The sequence below is a fragment of the Rhinoraja longicauda genome, chromosome 7 (genome assembly GCF_053455715.1).
Source record: "Rhinoraja longicauda isolate Sanriku21f chromosome 7, sRhiLon1.1, whole genome shotgun sequence".
Classification (NCBI taxonomy): Eukaryota; Metazoa; Chordata; class Chondrichthyes; order Rajiformes; family Arhynchobatidae; genus Rhinoraja; species Rhinoraja longicauda.
The window spans coordinates 69,246,665-69,264,634 of record NC_135959.1 but is presented as its reverse complement, the minus strand read 5'-3'; the positions used below and the strand labels follow the sequence as shown (position 1 = coordinate 69,264,634).

The 17,970-nt window shown below is 45.6% G+C and overlaps 1 protein-coding gene across 1 annotated transcript in view; it reads right to left on the bottom strand.

The window, feature by feature from the left end:
- The window catches only part of LOC144595370 (ETS-related transcription factor Elf-1-like), a 126,932-nt gene that overhangs the window by 61,791 nt on the left and 47,171 nt on the right, over window positions 1-17,970 (bottom strand). The window contains exon 3 of the mRNA XM_078402811.1: window positions 2,952-3,123. Coding sequence (XP_078258937.1) covers window positions 2,952-3,123 — 172 coding nt within the window. The remainder of the gene's footprint in view (window positions 1-2,951; window positions 3,124-17,970) is intronic.

Genomic DNA, 17,970 nt, shown 5'->3' with positions numbered 1-17,970 from the left:
ACAGTTTATATTGCTGCCTCTGGTGGAATCGTTTATACCTGTGCCTGCTTGGCTGTGTTTATATTTGAGGCTCTGGAGGAAGAGTTGATGTTGCTGCACTTGTTGACATTGTTTATAATAGAGTCTCTGGTGGAACATTTACGTCGGAGTATCTGATGGCTCTATTTACATTGTCCAGTCTCGATGATTATATCTTTGTCCCCGTTTGCATTCTTTTTGCTCTTCTCTCCGTTGGCACTGTTTACAATGTTGCCCCTCATGGCATTTTTCTACTGCTATCTGGGGAGCACTGATTATATTGCTGTCTCTGGTGATGCTATTTATATTGTGTCTTACATGGCACTGTTCATTGCAGTATCTGGTAACTCGACTTACAATGCTCTGCCTGGCGTCACTAATTATATCGCTGCCCATTGGAATTCTCTACGTTGCTCTCTGTCAGCACTGATAATGTTGCTGCCTCAGGTGGTGCAATTTTTATTTATGCCTCTTCTGAAACTTTTAATATTGCTGCCTTTAGCAGCATGATATCTGTTGCTGTCCTACAGAACACTCTAGGCGTAGAAAATTGCAGGTGTAAACTCACAGTAAAGGGCCTGCCCCACTTAGGCGATATTTTAGGCGACTGCAGGCAACTAGGCTGTCACCACATGATCGTCGGGTTGTCGCCTGTGTGTTCGTGAGTCGTCTCCAAAGAGTCGTAGCGTCTTTCTGGTCGCCGCTGGATTTTCAGAATGTTGACATTTTTTCGGCGACAGTGGGTTTGACGCCGGTGAGTGTAGCGTGACGTCTCCTGACATGGGCGCTGTCGTAGGTCGTCGCCAGGTGACGTGGGTTGTCGCCGGTGCTGACTTTGGTGAATTCCATTGGCGACTACCTACGTCAACCGTTGGCGAACATTGGCGACTACCTACGTCTACCTGCGACAAAACCGGAGGCCAAAATGACGTGAATTGTCTTCAGTGTGCCGCCGATAGGGTCGTAGCTTGTCGCGGGTGAACGTAGGTTGACTTCGGCTGCCGTACGTTGTCGCCTGTGCGGTCATAGGTGGACGTCCTGGTCGTGACGATTGGGCCTCCAGTTGTCGGTAGCTTGCCGTAGCTTGACGTCGACTAGGTGGTAGGTTGTTGCAGCTTGTCGTAGACATTGTCGTAGGGGGGTCCAGTCGCCGGTTTTTCGGCGACCTGCTACAACTATGACAGTCGCCTAAAAAATTGCCTAAGTAGGACAGACCCTTAAGTCTCATAACCAGTAATAATTTGTCATAAAACACTTTTTCCCTGTGGCTATCAAACTGTACACCTCTCACCTCTTTCGTGGGGTAGACCGACTCCCCCACCCCCATCTTTTGCACATTTCCACTTGATAAATTCATGTTTTTGCAATATTACATATGTGCTGTGGAATAACTGATCACTTAAATTTCATTATTATTATAATGCACGTGACACTTTCAATGTATTGTAACTAATCTTTTGACAGATGGAAGAGCATTTTCCCTCTGGGATAAATAAAGTATCGTATCGTAAATCCAGAACCAGGGGCCACAGTTTAAGAATAAGGGGTAGGCCATTTAGAACAGAGATGAGGACAAACTTTTTCAGTCAGAGAGTTGTGAATCTGTGGAATTCTCTGCCTCAGAAGGCAGTGGAGGCCAATTCTCTGAATACATTCAAGAGAGAGCTAGATAGAGCTCTTAAGGATAGCGGAGTCAGGGGGTATGGGGAGAAAGCAGGAACGGGGTACTGATTGAGAATGATCAGCCATGATCACAGTGAATGGTGGTGCTGGCTCGAAGGGCCGAATGGCCTACTCCTGCACCTATTGTCTATTGTCTAAAGCACTCAGCTCTGCAATTGGCATGTTGCACTGTAAATATCATAACTTCAGTGCTATTTGTCCCTTGGCATTTTGTTTTATTCGGATTATTCTCAGATGGAAAGCTGACATAAAATGGATGCATATTTCACAACACAAAACTTTCTGAATTCAGAGCTAAAAAACAGCCATGAATGTTATGGGAATTGTTAGTCAATCATTTATTGTACTGTGTACGCTGCTGATAATCCCCACCAGGACTCTGAATTTACCTTAGAAATAAATGTATGACGTTAACTGATTAGGATCACCTCAGAGTTCAGAATTCATTGTTGCATGCACTTTATCTTCCCTTCCCAGTAAAGTTGCAGATTACGTTACTTTAATGTTCTTTTGTCATATAATCGTAGACTGATAGAATGATCAGCAAACAAGGTGGACTATTAGGTTAACATTCCTCTCCGGGTGCTTTGGGCAAGCCATACAATTAGTCCCACACTCATGTTTAACTGATTGCCTGCTCCATCAACCATTCTAGATAATGATATTTTGTTGCATAAAACCAGTTTCCACATTTACCTTTTATTCTTTTGCAAATTACACGTGTCCCCTTATTTAAAAACACCTGCAATTTTTGTAATATTCCAGTAGACATCCTCTGTAATCTATCAAAGACCTTTACTTTCTTTGTAAAATGCAGTGCCCAGAATTGTTCACAATCGTATCACTAATTGAGCCTTAACAGATTTTTAAAGTTCAGAAAGGCCTGTTCCTCCCATCTTGAGTTCAGGGATTTACAGGGGTTGGACCAAGGTTTATGCATCTTTAAGAGCTTTATCTTGTGCCTCTAGTTTCAAGGCTTACATGGGTAGAGTACAGTGTTTTTGTTTTTCCCCTGCAATACTTTTAAAGCACAAGCAACTAACTATATTCCCTCTCCTCATTCTTCTAATTATATATTGTTCATCCTTTTCAATTTTTCTTACATTTTTCTTTATTGTTATCTCAGCCATTTTCCTTATATGCTGGTGTTCTCGTATTTATTTGCAAATTACATTTCTCGCCGTCAGCGCACGACCGCTCCCTCTTGCCCAGTGGCATCAGCGAGCTTTATCGCCTGGCAACACACCAACCTGAAACTGTGATCTCCTCTCCGATAACCTGCTCTTCCAGAATGTCCAGCGAACTCTCGTTAATCATCCCATTTGTCTCCTCGTCACAGGCAAGGCCGGAGTAGGCCTGCATCAGGTCTCCATTGGGTACTGGTTCGACAATGACCGCGGGGAAGATGCACGACCCGCCAGCCTGCGAAGGTAAAGCAACAGATGAGCTTCTGCCGGCCACGTGATCCGAAGCTCCAATTCTTTCTTATCTTTAATGGACAATTTGTGGGAGTGGATTGACTGCCCATGTGCTGGTGAGTTCAGGCCAGGATGGTGAGCTCCAACTGGAGTGCTGAGCCGACAGCTGCAGTAAGAGGAAGCTAGAATCAGTGGCTCTGCGGTCCTTATCCATAAAACTAGGCATGATTATTTTCCTGGTCATTGTTCATAAAGTTAACCATTCGCAATTCGAAATAGATTGCATACATTAAAAGATGGGGCTGGAGTCACTTTTAGTCACTGTGATGTAAACGCTGCAGTGTAGTGTCCTGTGCTTATATCTATGAAACCAGCTGCCACGATAAGAAATGTTTACAGTTCTGAACCAGTAATGAATCGACAACACATCTAGGTTTTGGTTTCATAGCATATTAGTCTTCATTAACCTATCTGCATGAGATCCTGATGTAAAAATTTTTATTTTTTTTCCTTTCTAATTTTAGGTAGGTAAAAAGTTAATATAAGTATGGTCAATGGCGAACATGACTTGAAGAAAGTGACAATGCTGACAAATGCCTATGAATGGCTCCTCACAAAAATCAATGTATAAGCAGTCGCTTCTCCTTGGGGATAGACCTTGAGCGATACAGTATGTTCAAGCCGCGAACAGCAGACTCCAATATATGGGGCGCGCTGATGGTGGAGAGGACCTTGTCTGACATGGTGACTATAGTCCAGTGTCATGTGTCTGGCTGAAGGTCTCCCACAGAATATTGCATGTCTAAGTGATGACTGGTTGGAAGGCCAGTCATCCCCAGGGACATTTACAACTATCTTCTGAAGACGGCACGTTGGCGCAGCGGTAGAATCGCTGCTTTACAGCGCCAAAGACCCGGGTTTGAACCAGACTATAGGTGCTTGTCTGTACAGAGTTTGTATGTTCTCCCCGTGACCTGCGTGGGTTTTCTCCAGGTGCTCCAGTTTCCTCATGCATTCCAAAGACGTACAGGTTTGTAGATTAATTGGTTTTGGTAGAGGTTGTAAAGTGTCCCTTGTGTGCAGGATAGTGCTAGTGTATGGTGTATGGGGATCGCTGGTCGTCGTGGACTCGTTGGCCGTAGCATGACTGTATATTAATACTAGATTATATTGCAATTTTTCCAAAGTGTTGTATAGTTTTATTAATAACAGATTAATCCCCCCTCAACTCCATCCATGGACCCAAACAGTCTTTCCAGGTCAGACAGAGGTTCACCTGCACCTCCTCCAACCTCATCTATTGTATCTGCTGCTCTAGATGTCAACTTCTTTACATCAGCGAAACCAAACGCGGGCTCGGCGATCGTTTCGCTCAACACCTTCGCTCAGTCCGCCTTAACCAACCTGATCTCCCGGTGGCTGAGCACTTCAACTCCCCCTCCCACTCCCAGTCTGACCTTTCCGTCATGGGCCTCCTCCAGTGCCATAGTGAGGCCCACCGGAAATTGGAGGAACAGCACCTCATATTACGCTTGGGCAGCTTGCAGCCCAGCGGTATGAACATTGACTTCTCCAACCCACTCTGTCCCTCTCTTCCCCTCCCCCTTCCCAGTTCTCCCTCTATCTTCCTGTCTCCACCTATATCCTTCCTTTGTCCCGCCCACCTGACATCAGTCTGAAGAAGGGTCTCGACCCGAAAAGTCACCCATTCCTTCTCTCCTGAGATGCTGCCTGACCTGCTGAGTTAATCCAGCATTTTGTGAATAAATTCCTTCGATTTGTACCAGCATCTGCAGTTATCTTCTTACAAACGCTCAGTTCCGATCAGCAGGAGTTCACACTTGTGTATTTGTGTTTTGTCTTTGAACTTTTTTGTCGTTGTTTATTATGGTGTTTACAGAGTACTATGTCACATAGAAGATAGACACAAAATGCTGGAATAACTCAGTGGGACAGGCAGCATCTCTGGACAGAAGCAATGGGTGACATTTTGTATCAAGACCCTTCTTACATATCTGTTGTGCTGCTGCAAGCAAGAATTTCATTGTTCTGTTTTGGGACATATGACAATAAAACACTTGATACTCTCTCTTGCCTTGACTCTTGAACTATTTTGGTGCATGCATGAATTTCTGAAACCCAATAGCATCTTTGTGCTTGTGTTTGATCCTTGCATGATTTCCATCAAGTTCCTCCGTGCGCATGATGTGTGTGCACAGGTAGAAGCTGTTGAACAGGTGCAATAACATCAAATGATGAGCAACGTGTCACCTGCACCTGAGGCCCAGAATCCAAACAGGCCCTTCATACGGAAGCAAACCCTCAGAGAAATTAAGCTTGTTTCAACATTAGTTAAAGATAATCTGATTAGACCTTGTCTGCAGTTGTGGAGACAGAAGTAAGTGCCTGTCAACTGATAGAAACATGGAAAATAGGTGCAGGGGGAGGCCATTTGGCCCTTCGAGTCAGCACCGCCATTCATTGTGATCATGGCTGATCATCCACAAACAGTAACCCGTGCCTGCTTTCTCCCCACAATCCCTTGATTCCGCTAGTCCCCAGAGCTCTATCTAACTCCCTTTTAAATTCATCCAGTGATTTGGCCTCCACTGCCTTCTTAGGCAGAGAATTCCACAAATTCACAACTCTCTGGGTGAAAAAGTCTTTTCTCATCTCAGTTTTAAATGGCCTCCCCTTTATTCTTAGACTGTGTCCCCTGGTTCTGGATTCCCCTAACATTTTTCCTGCATCAAGCTTGTCCAGTCCTGTTATCATTTTATACATAGCTTGACTATGTTTTAAAGGCATCCACGGCGTTTGCTCCCTTTTCACTGCAAAAATTCCAAACATTCCCCAAACCCATGTCCTCCTAAGTCCCATCACCAGATCTAGGCCTGATTGTGCATCCATTTTTGTAGGAAGGAACCGCAGATACTGGTTTACGCTGAAGCTAGACAAAAAAAATGCTGAGATAATTCAGCGGGACAGGCAGCTTCTCTAGATAGAAGGAATGGGTGACATTTTGGGCCGTGACCCCTTCTTCAAATTGAGGACACAAAATGCTGGAGTAACAGCAGGACAGGCAGCATCTCTGGATAGAAAGAATGGGTGATGTTTCGGGTCGAGACCCTTCTTCAGACTGAGTCCCAGTGTTCGCATCAATATATCCTTTTGTTATCACCTCTTTCACAGCCATCAATGAACCATTGTGGCCTCCACCTTTCCTTGGTTCCGATTTGTTCTGAACCTTTTTATACCTCTAGTCCCCCCCCCGACTCTCAGTCTGAAGAATGGCTCCGACCCGAAACTTCACCTATTCCTTCTCTCCAGAGATGCTGCCTGACCTGCTGTTTAACTCCAGCATTTTATTTCTTATCAGCCATAGAACAGGTTGCCCTGGGCTCGGTATTATGCAGCAGGAAAGGAATAATACACAATCACCATGCGTGGTCCTTTAGAGAAGAGCCACCATCTATCTATATACTAAAACTCTTGTTTGTTTGTTTGTTCCGGAACAACAGCCAAAACGGCACACGGTTGCGCAACAATGTTAGGCCCACCTTACTCACCATCATCCCTTTGGTGCTAATGGAAGAAGCTTCCTTGAAATTGGTGTTATATTTTAAAGGTTATTCACATTTTAAAGTTTAAATCTATCGCCGAGGGAGGAGGGAGATAAGGGGGGTTGAGGGGGGTGGGGGGGGAATAGAGGGGGGTGGGGGGGGAATAGAGGGGGGAGGAGGGGAGGGTGCTGCACCAATGCAGGAGAGGTTTGGGCCCAACGGGTCCACTTGGTCTAGTAAAACAATAAAATACTTCATTAGGTTAGAGATGCGCGAGACAACCCGATCAAAGGAAACCACAAAGGTATGGGGCACAAGGTGGATTGGTGAATTTAATTGACCTTGAATCAGCAATGCATAATATTTTTTTAATGTATACATGAATTCCAATAATTTTTCATTCATTTCTAGTTCAAATATTTGTCGGGAATCATAGTTTATGTAGGAAATTAGGGATATAATTCAATTAAAAGAAGAGACAAACAGAATTGCCAGGAAAAACAGAAGATAGACACAAAAAGCTGGAGTAACTCAGCGGGACAGGCAGCATCTCTGGAGGGAAGGGATGGGTGATGTTTTGGGTCGAGACCCTTGTTCAGACTGATGTCAGAGGAGAGGGAGATTCACAGATAAGGAAATGTAAGGTGTGAAAACAGGATAAAAGTGAGGGGGGACCTCATTGAAACACACAGAATAGTGAAAGGCTTGGATAGAGTGGATGTGGAGAGGATGTTTCCACTAGTGGGAGAGTCTAGGAGCATAAAATAATGTCATTGTTTCTGTGTCATAGCCTTAGAATTAAAGGACCCTCTTTTAGGAAGGGGATGAGGAGAAATTTCTTTAGTCAGAGGGTGGAATTCTTTGCCAGAGAAGGCTATGGAGGCAAAGTCAGTTGATATTTTTAAGGCAGAGATGGATAGATTTTTGATTAGTATGGGTGTCAGAGCTGCCAGAGTGGAATTCTCTGCCATAAAAGGCAGTGGAGGCCAATTTACTGGATGTTTTAAAGAGGGAGTTAGATATTGCTCTTCGGGCTAACGGAATCAAGGGATATGGGGAGAAATCAGGCAGGGGGTACTGATTTTGGATGATCAGCCATGATTATATTGAATGGTGGTGCTGGCTCGAAGGGCTAAATGGCCTCCTCCTGCACCTATTTTCTATGTTTCTATGCAATGGGAAGGCAGGAAAATGAGGTTAGGAGGGAGCGATAAATCAGCCATGATTGAATAGCGAAGTAGACTTGATGGGCCGAATTGTCTAATTCTACCTTATCACTTATGACCTTATGACCTAAAGAAACAGCAATAGTTAAACACATACAATCCCAGACAAAATTCATATTTGGGGTTACCTGCTTACCTTGTTCCAGTAAGATAAAAGCAAGTGTCAATGTGCTGACCAAAGATACTAGAGGAGCAAGATGAACCACTCCGTTGAAATCGCCTATACTGAAGTGTAGTACGCAAAGGAGCGTAATGTCCGCCATTTTAGTAAGCAAAACCCACCGTTCACTATGCCGCTCGAAATGTAATCGGTGTTTTGGGGGAACAGTATGTGTGATGATACCATTAAAATGCAGAATTTTGTTATTTTTCTTTTAAAATGTTTCTGCAAATTTCTGCCTACTAAAATGGCGTCATGACGTACTACGGTTTTTAGGGTCGAGTGGTCTGTCTTGCTCTGCTCCATTATCTTTGGTGCTGACCCATTCCTCTGTGGTATGAGCAGATTGGTCCAAAGCATGGTGGCGCAGCAGTAGAGTTGCTGCCTTGCAGCGAATGCAGCGCCGGAGACTCAGGTTCGATCCTGACTATGGGCGCCATCTGTACGGAGTTTGTACGTTCTCCCCGTGACCTGCGTGGGTTTTCTCCGAGATCTTCGGTTTCCTCCCACACTCCAAAGACGTAATAAGTAACTTATTAACTTATTTAACTTATTTATATGCTGTAACTGTAATTCTTTTTTGTGCACAATCCGCAGGCATTGCCACTTTCATTTCACTGCACATCGTGTATGTGTATGTGACAAATAAATTTGACTTGACTTGTATGTAGGTTAATTGGCTGGGCAAATGTAAAAATTGTCCCTAGGGTGTAGGATAGTGTTAATGTGCGGGGATTGCTGGGCGGCGCGGACCCGGTGGGCCGAAGGGCCTGTTTCCACGCTGTATCTCTAAATCTAAAAAAAATCTAAAGCAGATTCTGCTGGAAACCTCAGACTGGAGAACTGCCAAGAGCAGGAAGAAAACACTGCCTAAGAAAACTGTGTTTGCCTAAAAACACCCTCGTGTTACTCCTCGAGCTACACAAGAACAATGGCAACCAGGGTCTGACGATGAGCCTGTGATACATGCACTCACCAGGAGATGAAGAGTCACAGATCAACAGTGTTTGTCAATATGCACCGAAAACAAAACAATGACATTCTTTTATGCTGCAGCTTTACTGGCCCAATAACGCAACAAATAAATACATTATACACTATGAAGAATTAAATCAGTAATCAGTAATACTAGGTAACTAGATCATCATTGGGCAAAGCCTGAGTAGATAGTGCAACCATTTGATTGATTTTGTAGATTTAGAGACAGCGCGGAAACAGGCCCACCGGGTCCGCGCCGCCCAGCGATCCCCGCACATTAACACTATCCTACACCCTAGGAACAATTTTTATATTTGCCCAGCCAATTAACCTACATACCTGTACGTCTTTGGAGTACAGGTATGAAAGATACAGCATCGGATTGGTTGAAAGATACAGCAAGGAAACAGGCCCTTCGGCACAGAGTCCGCACTAAACAAATCACAAATCATTCACAAATTGAAGGAGAGTCTCGACCCGAAACGTCACCCATTTCCTTCTCTCCAGAGATGCTGCCTGCCCCGCTGAGTTACTCCAGCATTTGGTGTCTACCTTCGATCACAAATTCACACGATGTTATCCCACTATCACGTCCACTCTCTGCACACTTGGTGCTATTTACACGTACAAATCTGCACGTCCATGGGAGGTGGGAGGAAACTGGAGCATCCTGAGGAAACGTGCACGGACTCAGGGAGAACACGCACAAACTCCACATTGATGGCACCCGTCAGGATCGAACCCTGTGGCTCTGGCACTGTGAGGCAGCAGATCCACTGAGCAGTTGTGTCACTGAGCCACCCCGCCAAACCACGACAAATCCGGAAATCACACAGGGTTTCTTTTCCGGCAACAAATTGGATATTGGATACTGCACAACATTAACCACAACCCTAATTCAACAACAGAGTGGTTGCTAAAATAGGGTTGGCCAAGAGAAAATAACATCGGAAAATAACATCGACGATCGGGGAGACCAGAACTAGGGGGCATAGTCTTAGAATAAGAGGGGGCTCTTTTAAAACTGAGATGAGGAGAAACTTCTTCACTCAGAGGGTGGTTAGTCTGTGGAATTCGCTGCCTCAGGGAGCTGTGGATGCAGGAACGTTAAATAAATTTAAAACAGAAATATTGTTTTTTAGTAGACAAGGGAATTAGGGGTTACGGGGAGCGGGCAGGGAAGTGGACATGAGCTATGGTTAGTATAGTAAGACCTGAGTAATCTCCTGGACAAGTTTCGATCGCCTAGCTTGGGGTCGAAGAGGAATTTCCCGGATTTTTTCCCCAAATTGGCCTGGGTTTTTATCCGGTTTTTCGCCTCTCCCAGGAGATCACACGGTTCTTTTGGGTGGGAAGAAGGGCGATAGTGGGAAGGGGGTTGGGGTAGGATCAGCCATGATCGTATTGAATGGCGGAGCGGGCTCGAGGGGCCGGTTGGCCTACTCCTGCTCCTATTTTCTTGTGTTTTTGTGTATGTCACATTTGGCATTAAAGGATAGGTTATTTATTTATTTTATTTATTTGTGTGATTCTCCATTTTAGAAATACAATCGTTTTTAATTTTGGATGAGCAGTTTAAACAAGCTGACAAAACTCTATAATACATGCAGGTACTGGGAGATATAAGGAGAAACAATGTTGTTAGTCTAAAGTAAAACCAGAAAACGCTTTGATTGCATGGAATAAATCTAGCACTAGGTGGCGAAATACATCAGTAGCATTCATCCATTCATAAGTTATGAAGTAACATTCAGGTGAATGTTCAGTTTTATTTGCTCAACTGAAATTCTAATTCATTTATCCATTCATGGCGGGTGCTATTTTGTTTTGTAAGTCGAGAGGGGAAAGATTTAATAGGAACCGGAGGTGCAACCTTTTCACACGGAGGGTGGTGGGCCAAATGCGGGCAGGTGGGACGTGTAAATGGGGCATCTTGGTTGGCATAGGCAAGTTGGGCTAAAGGGCCTGTTTCCATGCTGTACGTCTCAATGACTGATTATGCGTCCATAAAATACAGAAATCAATAACCTTGACATAAGGTGATCGTCACATCTAATTTGGAGATTATGGTAATAGACAATAGACAATAGGTGCAGGAGTAGGCCATTCAGCCCTTCGAGCCAGCACCGCCATTCAATGCGATCATGGCTGATCACTCTCAATCAGTACCCCGTTCCTGCCTTCTCCCCATACCCCTTCACTCCGCTATCCTTAAGAGCTCTATCCAGCTCTCTCTTGAAAGCATCCAACGAACTGGCCTCCACTGCCTTCTGAGGCAGAGAATTCCACACCTTCACCACCCTCTGACTGAAAAAGTTCTTCCTCATCTCCGTTCTAAATGGCCTACCCCTTATTCTCAAACTGTGGCCCCTTGTTCTGGACTCCCCCAACATTGGGAACATGTTATCTGCCTCTAATGTGTCCAATCCCCTAATTATCTTATATGTTTCAATAAGATCCCCCCTCATCCTTCTAAATTCCAGTGTATACAAGCCCATTCCAGTGTATACAAGCCCACAAAATGGTGAGGGTCAGGCGGCATCTCTGGAGAGAAGGAATAGATGACGTTTTCGGTCGAGACCCTTCATCTGACTCAGACCTCTCATCGGAGAGAGGAGCAGAACTTCTTTAAAGTCGGCATACCTTGAGGAGATTTTGCAGTGGAGCGGACAAAATGTGTAAGAAGGAACTGCAGATGCTGGCTTACACCGAAGATAGACACAAAATGCTGGGGTAACTCAGCAAGTCAGGCAACATCTCTGGAGAGAAGGAATAGGTGACATTTCGGGTCATGCCCTTTGGCCCAAGTCATCCATGCCAACAAGGACTCCCATCTAAACTAATCCCATTTGCCCTAATTTGGCCCATATCCCTCTAAACCTGTCCTACCCATGTAGCTGTCTAAATGTTACATTGTGAAGTCCCTGCCTCAACTACCTCCGCTGGCAACTTGTGCCATACATCCATCACCCTTTATGTAAAAAGGTTACCCCTGAGGTTCCCATTAAATCTTTCCCCCCTCACCTTAAACCTGTCCTCTGCTTCTTGATTCCCCTCCTCTGAGCAAAAGGCTTTGCGTTTACCCGATCTTTTCCTTTCATGATTTTGTACACCTCTATAAGATCACCCCTCATCCTCCTGCGCTCCAAGGAATAAAGCCCGAGCCTGCTCAACCTTTCCAAATAGCTCGAGTCCTGGCAACATCCTGGTAAATCTTCTCTGAACCCTTTCAAGCTTGATAACATATTTCCTACAACATGGTGACCCAAAACTAAACACAATACTCTATATGAGACATCACCAATGTCTTACATAACTGTAACATGACCTCCCAACTTTCATACTCTGGTAAAAAGCAGTCAGATCAGTCTGAAGAAGGGTCTCGACCCGAAACGTTACCCATTCCTTCTCTTCTGAGATGCTGCCTGACCCGCTGAGTTACTCCAGCATTTTGTGTCTACACTGGTAAAAGGATTGTAATTCTTCCCTGTACTCCTTCCAGGATATGTCTTGCATGTATCCACACACTTAAGTGGGGTCCGAGAACCAATATTAGGTCTGATTCTCGCCCCCCTGCTCCAACATCAAAATTGCTCCCTGCATCCACTTTGTTTAAGAATAAGGGGTAGGCCATTTAGAACGGAGATGAGGAGGAACTTTTTCAGTCAGAGAGTGGTGAAGGTGTGGAATTCTCTGCCTCAGAAGGCAGTGGAGGCCAGTTCGTTGGATGCTTTCAAGAGAGAGCTGGATAGAGCTCTTAAGGATAGCGGAGTGAGGGGGTATGGGGAGAAGGCAGGAACGGGGTACTGATTGAGAGTGATCAGCCATGATCGCATTGAATGGCGGTGCTGGCTCGAAGGGCTGAATGGCCTACTCCTGCACCTATTGTCTATTGTCTATTGTTCCTTCAAACCAACATGAACAAATCGTGGACTAAGTTTTTTTAAGTGACTTGGTCAGACAAAACCTCTGAGCGTGAACAAAGTTATTAATGTTTTCATATTTCCCATGACACGGAAGGACACCATTGATCACACTGAATCAATGCTGGCTCTCCGAGCAAGACCTTCGACCCATCTTCCCCCTCAATTTCTCTGCAACCCTTTTCCTTCTCATGTGGCATTAAACAACCACCCACCACACCAGGGGAAATTGGCAGTGGCCAATTAATCCTACCAGCTGGCACATCTTTGGGATGTGGGAGGAAACTGGAGCACCCAGAAGAAAACCCTCAGAGTCACAAGGAGAGTGTGCAAAATGTATACATACTGTACCAGTGGTTGTATAGTTTTAGTTTAGTTTTTTTATAGATACAGCATGGAAACTGGCCCTTCAGCCCACCGTGTCCGCACCGATCAACGATCACCCGTACACTAGTTCCATTCCACACATTAGGAACAATTTACAGAGGTTAATTAACCTCCAAACCTGCACGTCTTTGGAATGTGGGAGGAAACCCACAGAGGCTCCCAGAGAAAACCCACATGGTCGCAGGGAGATCCTACAAACTCCGCACTGACACATTCCGTAGTCAGGATCGAATCTGGGTCCCTGGCGCTGTGAGGCAGCAACTCTACCGCTGAGCCACTGTGCCGCTCGGATTGTATTGAATTACATTTCTGGCGCTGAGTGGCAGCGGCTTTACCTGCTAGGTCATTAGGCCATTTATTCACAAAATGCTGGAGTAACTCAGCAGGTCAGGCAGCATCTCGGGAGAGAAGGAATGGGCGACGTTTCGGGTCGAGACCCTTCTCTGGACTGAAGAAGGGTCTCGACCCGAAACGTCACCCATTCCTTCTCTCCCGAGATGCTGCCTGACCTGCTGAGTTACTCCAGCATTTTGTGAATAAATCGATTTGTACCAGCATCTGCAGTTATTTTCTTATACTACTTAGGTCACTAGGCCAGCCTTTTTGCACAAAACTTCAGAAATAAAAAGTCTAACTCCAGTCAAATGTGTTCGGTCATAGGGGTTTTTCAATGGATGTTTACTGTAATGATTTGAATGAAAAGCCAACTATAGCCCAACTTCACCTTCAGTCAAATATTAGACTCACTCCCTCACTCCCTTTCCCTTGGATGTGCCTGGATGAATCTGAGTTCCTGCGGATTCAGGCAGCAGGTGGGTTGGCTTGTTCAAACATTTCCTTGCACAAGGATGAAAAGTAACGATGAGACAGGTGCCTCAGTTCAAGGTGTTTCCACAAAGAAAGCAGATTTGCTGCCCAGCGGGGGATTGATCATTAATCCAGGTCATGGTAAATATTCAACCGGCTTTACCCATTCAGAATGCGCTCACTCACAGGATCAATGGCAGTGGCCAACAGTTAAAATTTAACTTCAGATTTCAACATCCCGATTGGACAATAAGTGAAGGCATTGTGTTCACGGTGATTGTGAAATGCTAAAAATAAACTCTCCTCTTATTTCTACCTTCTTTACGCCTGCCTTTCCAGTCCGATTCCTAAAATCCTTGCCCATCACTGACCCCAGTTTCCTTGGCCCAATCACAATTGCTTCCCTTTAAGAGCCTGGTTTAGTTCAAAGTCATTCTCTAACTGTACACTTCTTGCGACGAAAACTTATCGTGGTGGTGGTGGTTTTAAAAATTTCAGACCGAAACAACGGTGTGGATTTTGAAGTAAGGAGAACAACGAGACATTGATTGCGATCAAAGAGTAAATTTGACAGTGACATTTGACTGTTGACATAACTGCTTGTCTAAAAGCCGTGTGATAACTGTACTGGGCTGTGGTGTTACACATTAAGCATCAACTGCACAGTGGGAAGTTGCAGCCTTCCCTGTGATCAAGGCTGATTTCTGCTTAGGTACACACAAAATGCCGGAGTAACTCGGTGGGATAGTCAGCTTCTCTGGAGAGAAGGAATGGGTGACGTTTCGGGTCGAGACCCTTCTCCAGACCTAGAGTCAGCAGAGAGTCCCCAGCATCTGTAGTTCCTTCCTATTCATTCGTGCTTAGGTTATGTGGGTTCTGCAAACCCTTCCACAGTGACCATAAGGGCCAGTGAGTGGGTGGGTGCTTTGTGAGGTGAAGTCCTGCCTCCTCTGAAGTTCACGTAGGATTTAGTTTTGTTTAGTTTAGTTTAGAGAGACAGTGCGGAAACAGGCCCTTCAGCCCACCGGGTCCGCGCCGACCAGTGATCCCCGCATATCAACACTATCCAACACATACAAGGGACAATTTTGAATTTACCAAGCCAATGAACGCCTTTGGAGTGTGGGGGCCAACCAAAGTTCTCGGAGAAAACTCACGCGGTCACGGGGAGAACGTACAAACACCGACCAGACAGCACCCGTAGTCGGGATCGAACCCGGGTCTCCGGCGCTGCAAGCGCTGGAAGGCAGCCACTCTACCGCTGCGCCACCGTATGATGTATGTTCGGCCTGACCAATGTAGCTAACTGCATACACTCAGGCCTCAAAGCTGTGTATGTTGGCCTGGAAGAACATTATGACATAATGGCCCACTGATTTAGTGGGGGCAGCATTAGTGGTAGATTCCAAGTACCATGAGGTGCCTCCTGCAGGTAATCCAGGTCTCAGGTGCGTAAAAGAGACCAGGGATCCCTGCTGCCAGCTAGACCATGTCTTGTGCCAATTCTGAGATCTCGGTCTTCAAGTCATAGAGGCATAGTGTCATAGCGTGATACACTGTGGAAACTGGCCCACCTTTCCCACACCAGCCAACATGTCCCAGCTACACTAGTCCCACCTGTCTGCATTTGGCCCATATCCCACCAAACCTGTCCTATCCATGTACCTGCCTAACTACCTCTTAAACATTGGGATCGTCCTAGCCTCAACTACCTCCTCTGGCAGCTTGTTCCATACACCCACCACCCTTTGTGGGGAAAAGTTACCCCTCAGATTCCTATTATATCTTTTCCCCTTCACCTTAAACCTATGTCCTCCGGTCCACGATTCACCAACTCTGGGCAAGAGACTCTGTGCATCTACCCGATCAATTCCTCTCATGATCTATTTCTCTCATGATTTTATACACAATTAGCCGCCAAATCGGTGGATATTTTTAAGGCATAGAAGGATTTTTGATCAGGATAGGTGTTAAAGGTTTTGGGGAGAAGGCAGGAGAATGAGGTTCGGAGGGAGCTATGATTGAATGGTGTAGACCTGATGGGCCGAATGGCCTAATTCTACTCCTCTCACTTATGACCTATGAACTATGAGGTACCCTGTTCCGCAATCGACCAAAGGCATGCGTACACAAGGCAACGGTGAATTTCAGTGTCCGGGCCCAGAACGCCCCTCCTCCGGGTCTAATACGGGACAAGGGCAGTCCCGTACTGGACAAACCAATTTAACCCAATATACAGGTTGTCCCGGCTAATCCGGGACAGTTGGCAACCCTAGTTACCTATGCAGTTGTGCATGAGGCTTGCGGCCTTTCCTCCAAAATCTCTAACCATTTCAGAGAATGAGAACAGTAGGGAAAGCGTGTGGAGACTGCACTGGGGGAAGAACAGCGTGATTCTGGGGGAATGGGGAGGAGTTTTCAGGCCTGGGGAAAGTTGCTCTGGATAGAGAGAGGAATGTATAAGGTGGAGAGATCAAGTTGTGGAAGTGGTGTCTGCCGGAAGTAGATTCTGAGTAACAAACTGATATTTGGGTGACAGTCGGGGACATATTAGTTTAGGAAGGAGCCGCAGATGCTGGTTTACACCGACGATAGACACAAAAGCTGGAGTAACTCAGCGGGTCAGGCAGCATCTCTGGAGAGAAGGAATGGGTGACGTTTCAGGTCGACACCGTTCTTCAGACTGTGTGAAGAAGGCCAGCAGCATAATCAAGGACGAGTTGCACCCTGCCCACTCCCTCTTCTCACTGCCCCCATTGGGCAAAAGGTATAGAAGTGTGAAAATGCACATTTCCAGATGCAGGGACAGTTTTGTCCCAGCTGTTATCAGGCAACTGAACCATCCTTCTGCAACTGGGGAGAGCAGTCCTGAACTACTATCTACCTCACTGGCTAACTTCGATTGGACTTTACTGGCTATATCTTGCACTCAATGTTATTCAATTATCATGCACACTGTGAATGGATCGAATCTAATCATGTATTGTCTTTCCGCTGACTGGTTAGCACACAACAAAAGCTTTTCATTGTATCTTGGTACACGCGAGAATAAACTAGACTGAACCGAAGAAGGGTCTCGACCCGAAACATCACCCTCTTCCTTCTCTCGCTCTGAGTTGCACCAGCGTTTTGTGTCTTACATATTAGTTTAGTTTGGAGAGTTTAGTTTAGAGATACGGCATGGATCCAAGCTGACTACTGATTACCCAGCCACGCTCTTTCTATGTTATCCCACTTCTCATCCATGTGCAATACATCAGGGGCAATTTTTACAGAGACCAATTAACGTACAAATCGCATGTCTTTGGGATGTTGGAGGGAACCGCAGCACCCATAGGGAGAACGTACAACCTCCACATAGATAGCACTGGAGGCCAGGATCGTGCCCGGGTCTCTGGCACTGAGGCAACAGTGCCAACCGCGCCACTGTGCTGCCCCCCACTGGGAGGGTGGGGAGTAGCGGATGATCAGAAGGTCTGAGGTTCACCAGATTGATCCCTGGGATGGCAGGACTTTCATATGAAGAAAGACTGGATAGACTCGGCTTGTACTCGCTGGAATTTGGAACATTGAGGGGGGATCTTATAGAAACTCACAAAATTCTTAAGGGGTTGGACAGGCTAGATGCAGGAAGATTGTTCCCGATGTTGGGGAAGTCCAGAACCAGGGGTCACAGTTTAAGGATAAGGGGGAAGTCTTTTAGGACCGAGATGAGAAAGTTTTTTTTCACACAGAGAGTGGTGAATCTGTGGAATTCTCTGCCACAGAAGGTAGTTGAGGCCAGTTCATTGGCTATATTTAAGAGGG